This window comes from Halichoerus grypus, chromosome 4 (genome assembly GCF_964656455.1).
Source record: "Halichoerus grypus chromosome 4, mHalGry1.hap1.1, whole genome shotgun sequence".
In the NCBI taxonomy this organism is placed as follows: Eukaryota; Metazoa; Chordata; class Mammalia; order Carnivora; family Phocidae; genus Halichoerus; species Halichoerus grypus.
This window is the reverse complement of record NC_135715.1, coordinates 23,033,933-23,043,374: the sequence shown is the minus strand read 5'-3', so window position 1 is coordinate 23,043,374 and position 9,442 is coordinate 23,033,933. Positions and strand designations below refer to the sequence as shown.

Sequence of the window (9,442 nt, the reverse complement as noted above, 5' to 3'; positions counted from 1 at the left end):
AACAAACCATACTGGCCACTTAAGTAAATATTCAGAGACTGTAATAAAAATTTGTTGTTAGTGGGAGTGAGAAGAAATAGCAATGCAGGTAAAATCATCAAAGTTCTGAGTGATTATCACAAGTCACAAGACCCATTAAGAATTAAAGACCATCACTAGTTTTTTCAACTCTCAACTACTTCTAATAGGGAAACAAATCATATAAGAAAGATCCCATCATGAATGAAACATTTAAGCCTTTAAAATTTGCTACCCTTTGGAAACCATAATGATTTCTACATCATTGTAAGTTATATCCAGACTCCCATAGGGTTTTAGTTTTGCAGTTATATTTAATCTGGAGGATATATTTACATGACTTCATAAACGACTCTCTTCCATCTTGAGATAAGTTGGAGAATGAATATTATTACTTTAGGCATTTAACAAATGAATAAAGATTAAAAAAAAATTCCCCCACTCAAAAGAGAAGAATGTTCCTGAGGACATGTCTCTGCATTCATGGACCCATTCCAAGGGTCCTTCAGGCATGGGAATTTCTTAAGTCTTTCTAATACCTCTGTGCACTTGATTGGAATCAGAAAATATTGGCAGATATTTCCTAGTGAATAGGAGAAGTGCAATAACATGAAATCTGCTGTTGCTTTGTTCTTCTTTTTAGAAAATAACTTTTAAAATCATGCTTTGGAGTATTTATTACTCATTATAGTGCTGAATATTTTAGTGGATAAATATTTATAGCAACCCATGTGCACCCAGATTTCCCCTTAGTAAGTGTAACTTTAAAAAGAATTCTCAACTTTGTTCTTTCTAACCTTGGGCATTCATGGAGAAATTTAGGTTTTCAACCTTTTAATACATAATTCTTAATTGTTTTCTATTAATATATGCAATGATTTAAAAGAAAACGTAGTGATAGGACTTGATAATAGACACATAATTAGTCTCCATACCAGGCAGCACAGATCCCTATTGTTTTTATCAACAGAAAGGCTTCTTATTCAAAATCAAGGAATTTACTAGTATTGCAGACAGTTGAGTGTTGAAAACCAAAACATTTAATAGAACATTCAGGGATCACTAAAATAGTATTAAGTGAATTAAAGAAAGTCTTTCTAGGGGCGCCTGGGTGGCTCAGTCGTTAAGCGTCTGCCTTCAGCTCAGGTCATGATCCCGGGGTCCTGGGATCGAGCCCCGCATCGGGCTCCCTGCTTGGCCAGGAGCCTGCTTCTCCCTCTCCCACTCACCCTGCTTGTGTTCCCTCTCTAGCTGTCTCTCTCTCTCTCTCTGTCAAATAAATAAAATAAAATAAAATGAAAGTCTTTCTAATCTGAAATATGTTCCTTCCCAACTCTGTGCATGGATCTGCATGGTGTTCAAAAAACAGAACTAGATCACCTTGATTAATTCTATTTTGCCTTGTGAAAATCTGCTGTATCATTGATTGTATAAACAGAAAGAAGAAAAATAAATCACTTTCATTTGTATTGAGTGGAAAAAGATTTGCTGGAAAGGGAGAACTACAGGTCAGACTTAGGATGGCTCCATGTCAATCATACCCAGACACTGAATGGCCTTTTTGCAGATGGTGAACAAGATGCTTATGTGTGGATAACAAACAGAAATCTCCTTCTCATGCATGTGCATGAGTGCATGCATGTGTGTGTGTTAATCCTGACTTGACTGAATTACAGATCAGACTAATTGAAGAAAGTTCATTTAAAAAGAGAGTTTTCATTTTATTTTTATTGTAGTGAGCAGTATTTTTAATTTTCTTGAAAGGCACCCAAGAATAATTACCTTTGTGAACCAAAAATATACAAAACTGTACAGAATAAATAGTTCATAGAAATCTAGCTATACTTTCTTGTAAAATAAAGCTACATTGTCCCACTCTTGAGGCAACTTAAACCACTTACCCTTAGACGTGCCTTTTGCTACTAATTTATGGCAACTATCAGTTTATATTAATAAAAATTTTTAAAAACAATGCTTCCTATTTGTTTTATACCTGTGAATTATTACTTGCCACAAGAAACATATTTCTATCATGGTCATTCAAATTTACAAAGGATTAATGCTATGAAAGAAACCAAATTTAATTTATCCACTAATCATATTTACATTTGAATATCAGTAGCATTTAAAAAATATCCCAAGAACAAGAATCAAACTTTGAGCACAAATGACATACCTTACTTCACAGCAGCATTGACAATAAGATTGTCCACACAAAATGTGCAGAAAAACCAAAGAAGTTTGCTTATTCATCCACCTGAACTATTAATGACTCTTATTTGTAAATTCAGAAAGCATAGCAGTGACATTTTTCTAACCCTCAAATGTTCAGTTTTGGGCCTATATAATTCAACCTTCTATTTTTTCCTTACTATTACTAGTCATAATTTTAAAGTTCCAGTTCCTTTTGCCTTTATTGCAAGAAAATTAGGTGTATGTGACAATGTACATTTTTTGTGGTATATACTGATTATATAAACAATATATTCCTTACATATAATAACTACATATACAGGTATAACTTAAATGACAAAACCCAATTCTATTTCATCCACTGGTAAAGTAATTCAAGAAAATAAGGGTTGCTTAAATATTCAACCCTTTTAGATGTGCAACAGGACTTTTCTGAAACACTTTTAAGTATATGGAGAAATATTACTATAATCCTTGGATGATTTACAGCAAGGATTTATTTTATTAGGGGCGGGCAAAATTGCCTGAAGACAATGCAATGGCTTCTCCCAATGATCCCTGAGTTTCTTTTTCTTCTTTTTTTCCCATAGGATTACTGCTGTGCTTTAGTTCTGATTGATGACACACTCATGTAAGGCACTTATTTACAAGGATTGGACTTAAGACAGAATCACAGCATTTCTGCAAAAGCCCTCGATCTCTCCATCTATGTTTGCTGCTCCAGGACTTCTAAGTAGTCAGGTTCAGCATGTAAGTTAGCTTTAAGCTCAAAATACTCATTTTTAGTCTGTTCCACTAATACCTTCCTTGGCCTTGAGTACATTAAAGTCTCCATTAACTTTAACTCTTCGTGGGCTCCAGGATAATGTACCTCCATATCAGGCTGGAGTTGAGCAATGTTCTTCCGTAGGTATTCTGTGATTCCCAGCTGCTGAAGTTCTCTTTCTTTCTCTAAAATATTCCTGTATAATGAACTGGCATCCTGAAAGGATAAAAATTCAGTTGATTGGTCTGTGGTTTTATATTTCATATTTGACCCTGTGAGTGGTGAATGATTTTCCCGTTCTAAAAGACTTCTTTGGAGATGTTTTGCCTCACTTCCATCTTTCTCATTCTTTTCTTCTTCCTCTTCCAAATGCTTTGGGCCAAAGGATGGACTTCTATAGACATGAACCATGGGACTCACCATGTGCTGCTCATAGAGTGATGCTGGGGGTCTTTCAGTAGTGTGGTGAGTTGTTTTATGGCCATACATACTGTATTGAAGATGGACTGGACTGTTGTCTCTCATCTGCTCATCTGCTTGTTTCTTTTTGTATCTTCTCCTGCGGTGGAGAACAAGAACCACTATCCCTGCAGCACAGAACACAATGGTTATGAACACAATCAGCAGCCCTAGTATTAGAACAGATAGTGGTACAGCATCAGTAAGTGATCTTAAAATAGTATCGGCCGTAGTTGTGGTTGTAGGAGTACTGACAATTATGTAACTAGTTTGAGTTGGCAGGGATGGGTTATTGACTAAACCTGGGCAAAGGAGTTCACTAGTTAGTGCTTTCAATTCCTTTTTGTCCAGGTGCTCTGGAGACGTGCAGAGGACGTCATCTGTTACCGTGTTCTTACTCAGTTTTTGTAGCCATTGTTGCAATCCAACTAGGTCACAGGAGCAATCCCAGGGATTGTCCTCAAGGTCTATCTGAGTCAATAAATCAAGGTCATCCAAGATATTACTTACAGGGAGATGGGTAAACTGGTTTGTTTTAAGGTTTACCCTTGTTAGGGAAACCCCAGAAAAAATATGTGGTGGTAAAACTTGTAGGAGGTTATTATTTAAATAGAGGACTTTAAGTTTAGGCATTGGGTTAAAGGTTCCTGGTAATATTTCCTTAACTGCATTGTATTCAAGATACAAATGCTCAAGATTGTGGAGACCAAGGAACATGCCCCTACTTAATTTGGTCAGATGGTTACCATTTAGATAGAGTTTTTGCAATCTTGTTAGATTCATAAATGATCCTTCCTCAAGAACCTCAATACGATTGTTTCCCAAGTGAAGCATTTCCAAAGTGAAGTATTCCACTAGATCAGACTTCACTAATGTATGGATAATATTCCCTGCTAGAACAAGCTTTCTAGGATTTTGTGGAGGCGGTTTTAGATCTGATAAGCTTTCAATATTGCGCTCTTGACAGTGCACTAGAAGTCCTGATGGGGATAGTACTTTGCAGTTACAGGGAATAGGACAGTAGGGTCCTGGAAGTTGAGTGAATGGCTTTGTAATATAGGGTATTAAAACTGGTGCTTTGGTGCCTGGTTTTAAAAGGGATGTGGTCTTGGTTGATATGCGACTATCACTTATTGAAGACGTTACTGCCAGATGTAATGATCCTGACGGATCCTCGTGTTCTTCATACACTGGCGGAGTGGGGCAAATTGATTCCTTTTTCAGTCTGCTTAGTATACTTCCTTTGAAAAATGGAGGGCTGTTGCAGACAATATCACCAATTACAGACTGCGGAGGCATGTTTTCCAACCAAATTTTTAGCTCTAATAAGTCACAATTACAGGCCCACTTATTGTCCTCCAACTGGAGATCCAATATCCGGCCAATGTGTTCTAAAAAACCAACATAAGGCAATGTTTGCAACTGATTTCCACGAAGGTCTAGATGGGTTAAAGGAACGAACCGAAATATGTTTGGAGGAAGACTCTCAATAGCGTTGTCATTTAAAATTAACACTTTAAGTCTGTTGAGCTTGCTAAAGGCACTTGGTTCAATCACTGTAATGAAATTGTTATCTGCTTGTAGGAATTCCAGGTTTTCCAGTCCATGGAAGGTATCCTCTTTAAGAATTTCTAAAGAATTGTGATTGATATGAAGTTGCTTAAGAAGGCCAAGGCCATTAAATGCACCAGTCTCAATATCTGCAATATTGTTAAATCCAAGGTGTATTGAGATAGCATTGGTAAGCCCAGAAAAGTCATTTGTGTGAAGCATTGTCAAGCCATTATTTAATAAACTTAGGTGGAAAGGTCGTGATGGTGGCACACTTATTTGGGATAACTTCTTGATACCTTTTTCTTCACAATTTATTAGCATTGTACCATCTTTTTCCTCACAATTGCAAAGAGAACCACAAGAACCTCTGGCTGAGGACATTGGAGATTGGGACTGTGAAGAAATACAGGCAAGGAGAGATGAATATAAAAGATGAATCCACAGCTTCATGTTGTCATGTGATGAAATTTGATTCTGTAAAACAAAATGCAACAGCAATGTACTTTAGCAGGCAGATGCAGGGAGGAGATGAACCTGGTGATTACAAAATAATAAGGTTTCCTCTAAAAAGAAAAAAAAATGTAGTAATTACTCAGAAAATATGAATACTTTGCTACATTTACCTTCTTATCTTTTTCTCATACTATGACAAGCATGTTTTGGTTCACTTTTAACTTGCACTATGATAAAGATGTAAAATTTTTACAATTCAAATTCTCCTTTAAATTCAAGGAGAATTGGGGCACCTGGGTGGCTCAGTTGGTTAAGCGACTGCCTTCAGCTCGGGTCATGGTCCTGGAGCCCCGGGATCGAGTCCCGCATCAGGCTCCCTGCTCAGCGGGGAGTCTGCTTCTCCCTCTGACCCTCCCCCCTCTCATGTGCTCTCTCTCTCATTCTCTCTCTTTCAAATAAAATAAAATAATCTTAAAAAAATAAATAAATAAATAAATTCAAGGAGAATTTAAAATATTATATCATCGAGGGTGTTCACATTTGCCAAATAAACTTCATTTTATAGATGAAAGAGGTGCTGCTTAATTGGACCATTGGTACCTTGATATGATGCAAAAGTGTATATTTGCAAAGACCCTGATTCTTTCTTTTTTACCACAAAGTTGATGACTCTAAGGCTGAAGGATTACAGTATAAGACAAATATGTGATATTAGCCAGAAACAGAGAAAATGGTAGGGAATGCAAAATGTTAGGAAAAGTTAGAAAAAAATGTATGTAGGTATCTATGTGTGCACATATGCATACATAATGCTTTTCCTCTATTTATTTGTATTTTTGAACTGGATGTCACAATATACCATCCAATAATTGTGTCTGTGTTTTAACCTGCTTTGATTTTGGCTCAATACTTATTAATTTTGTTATCTATTTTAAAACCTTGAAGAAAATAAGTCTCTGACCATGAAAGAGAGTAGAGCACTATAAAAAGAATTTCGTTTTAACTATGCTGTCTAGGGCAGTTTGTATAAGCTCGATAGTATTAGATATATATATGGTTAAGAGTGTGTGTTAAAACCTTTGTCACACTCTCTACTGAATTTCTAAAGGTAGGGTATTTCCTGCTGCTTTTAAATTCTGTTATGAATAAGGTTAATATCATAAACCTAAAGAAGAAAAACCAAGCTTTAAAACACATTTCTAGCTATTATGAAAGCATAAACAATGCCTCACATAAACTTCTAGCAAATGACTTTCTAACAAGGTCTTGAAACTGGCTTTAGGGCACGGAATGTCATCACGTAATTAACCAGTGGATCTCCTTTATTGTAAGGCTTAAAGTCACAATGAACTCTAAAACAAACTGCACTATTACTAAAACATCTGAGGGTAACTCTAATTTGGTAAATGAAAAATGACAGTTCAGGATAACAACATCACATACTCCAGCTCCTTAAAGATTTAAGACATGTACCTGAAATAGCAATTCTTTAAAAAGATTCTAATTCTGAGATGACAGCAGTGACAAGATAAATACATATAACTCTAATGTATTTAATTGCATTTCTTTTCTTTAGTGTATCTTAAATTTATACAAATTAAACTGAAAGGTAAATAAACACCATATCTCAAAACTCTTCAACTTTTCCAAATGGTATCTGCTTTTATTTTTTTAATGGAATGTGAACAATAACTTTGAATCTACCTAAAATTCACAATCAGATAGATGCAACAGATCAGACAGAACATTCCCAAACCCAATCAATAATCCAGAAAAAAAAATTCATCCCATGAAAATACATTGTTTTATTGAAAACATATATAGTATGAAGTTTTTGAATGGTAAAAGGCAGCTGAAGAAATAAAACAGTATAGTGCCTTTCTATATAAAGGAAAAGTTAGCAGACTATATTTTTCCGTGGGGAAATTGATTTTTAAACAGCTCTGAGTCTATGTTTAGAATCCAACAGCTTGTAGTTGGAGTCCTCAACTTGTGGATTAGCTTCCACAAACACTAAAAGTACTTCTTCATAGATTCAAAGAAAGAATATGATTCATTTCACCAGACACAGCATCTTGAGAAAATAGTAAATAACTTCCAGATGACAATCTCTAGTGACTGTTTTAATCTTATATTCATCTTATGTTCTGCAAAATGTCCTAGGGAACAGTTTCGAATCTTTTCAGAGATGCACACAAATTTGAAGACGGGTTCTGTACTGATAACATCTGATCCAATGTGAAAGAGGTCAAAAATATCTCCATTTACATATTTTCAGAAAATATGTATTTTCAAGCCAGGAAATAATAAAAGTAGCATACAAAATACCAAGAATCGTTTAATACTCTGCTTATATTTTAAAATTCATCAGTGGTGTTTGGAAGTGGTCGTTCCTTCAGAAAGCACACATATTTAGTTTCCAATAACAAACTGCGTGCTATGCAAGAAATAGTGGCATCTTATTTTATTCGTTCTTCTGTAGACCCAGCTGTCTGTTGCTCAGAGAAAACAGGCATCTGCTACAGCATTAGTTGTGCCAATGAGTAAGAGTGAAACTGGATCGCTTTTAATCCAAAGTTATTTTCTTAAAAGGGCAAACATACAAATTCAATCACTTTAAGATAATGCAAAGAGAGGTATCAGACAGAAAAGCCTGGAAACGTTCCTCTTACCGGTAAAGCAGAGACCCTTCCTGACGTTATCCGTAATGCACAGCTGGACGAGATGTTCAAAGTAAATTCAGTTTCTTTATTAAAAAAGAAAACACCGACCACCACGTGCTTTCTTCTCAAATATCACTTTTTGGCAGGTCCCATTGCTTCATAAAGTTAAACAGCTCTGCTCAAAGACTAAATGCTGAGCAGTTCATTGAAAATATTTCAGGCAGAGTGCATACTAGATCATCCTGAAGCAGTTGCCTTTTCTCCCCAATTAAAATTCACGGCATACTTCACAGCTATGCTGACTTTTTTTGCATATAGTTAACCATTTGCAAGCTGCCGAGTGCAGTAAATAAACAAGATGTTTCACAGAGCTGGGATGGATCACTCTTGCTTTCTTAGGTTGTAGATCCAAGCTGCAGCAGTGTTCTCTTTCCTCCCTTTCTAGTCTTTCTTGTTAGCTCAGTTTGTTATTAGTCAGATTGCCAAGGGCTGGGAGGTAGGCGTAAATAAAGAGACTTCTTGGCTTTTGACTCAGCCCTTAAGCCCTTCCCCAGCAGAGCGCTTTACTCAGCCAGGGTCATTTAACAAGAGACAGCTCCACCTTGGGACCGCTCAACTCCTCCTCTTTCTGCAAATGGCCTTTCCACTCCCTTTTAATACCGAAGAGAGTGCAAGTAAATTTTGATGGAAACGATTATGCACCGTTTTAAATGCTGTGTAATTTTTTTGTGTGTTGGATAGCAAGCTAAATAATGAGCTATGTTAAATTCTCAGCCAGGACAGGACTGTTCCCGTTTGCACATGGAGTAGTTGCTTCAGGTTTTGTTTTCTTTGTGTTTTAGGGGTATTTGTGGTTGAAATGGTGTCCTAGTTTTTTTTTTTAAATGTTAACGTGAGCTACTTTCCTGCCACATCTGCCTTCTCATATGCACCCTTTAAATTTCTTTTAAAGCCTCACTTCGTCGGAGACCCCAATCCTATACTTCATTATTTCTTTCCCTACAGCTAATGTTCAGTAATGAGACCAGAAATGAGGTTCTTTTGCAGGGAAGATAATATTTATTTGGAATGGCAATATGATTACTTTAAAATATATCCAAGAATCTTTATTACAGATGGTTTCGTTAATCGAACACTGCTTAACACTCTCAAAAATCTGAAATGATGTCTCTTCAGGTGAAATGAAACAAGTTGAGGGAGTATGTAGAAATTACAATATCATGATTTTTATGGTACTAGCTGAGAGAGCATTTTTTCTCCCTAAAAAGTTTCTGTGTAAAAAGCTACTTGTTTCTTCAACTCTCAAAAGTTTCTGAATCATCACTTATAAAACTCT

At 36.1% G+C, this 9,442-nt stretch overlaps 1 protein-coding gene across 1 annotated transcript; it reads right to left on the bottom strand.

Moving 5' to 3' along the window:
• Nucleotides 1–2,802: 2,802 nt before the first annotated feature.
• On the bottom strand, nt 2,803–8,963 carry SLITRK6 (SLIT and NTRK like family member 6). The gene is made up of 2 exons (XM_036086317.2): nt 8,116–8,963; nt 2,803–5,464 (listed from the first exon to the last, which is right to left on the bottom strand). The coding sequence occupies exon 2, from the start codon at nt 5,438–5,440 to the stop codon at nt 2,918–2,920; it is 2,523 nt and encodes an 840-aa protein (XP_035942210.1). The 5' UTR covers nt 5,441–5,464; nt 8,116–8,963; the 3' UTR covers nt 2,803–2,917.
• Nucleotides 8,964–9,442: the final 479 nt, after the last annotated feature.

What these genes read in the sequence shown, in the direction of transcription:
- SLITRK6 (XM_036086317.2), bottom strand. Translation starts at nt 5,440, where the DNA reads ATGAAGCTGTGGATTCATCTTTTATATTCATCTCTCCTTGCCTGTATT.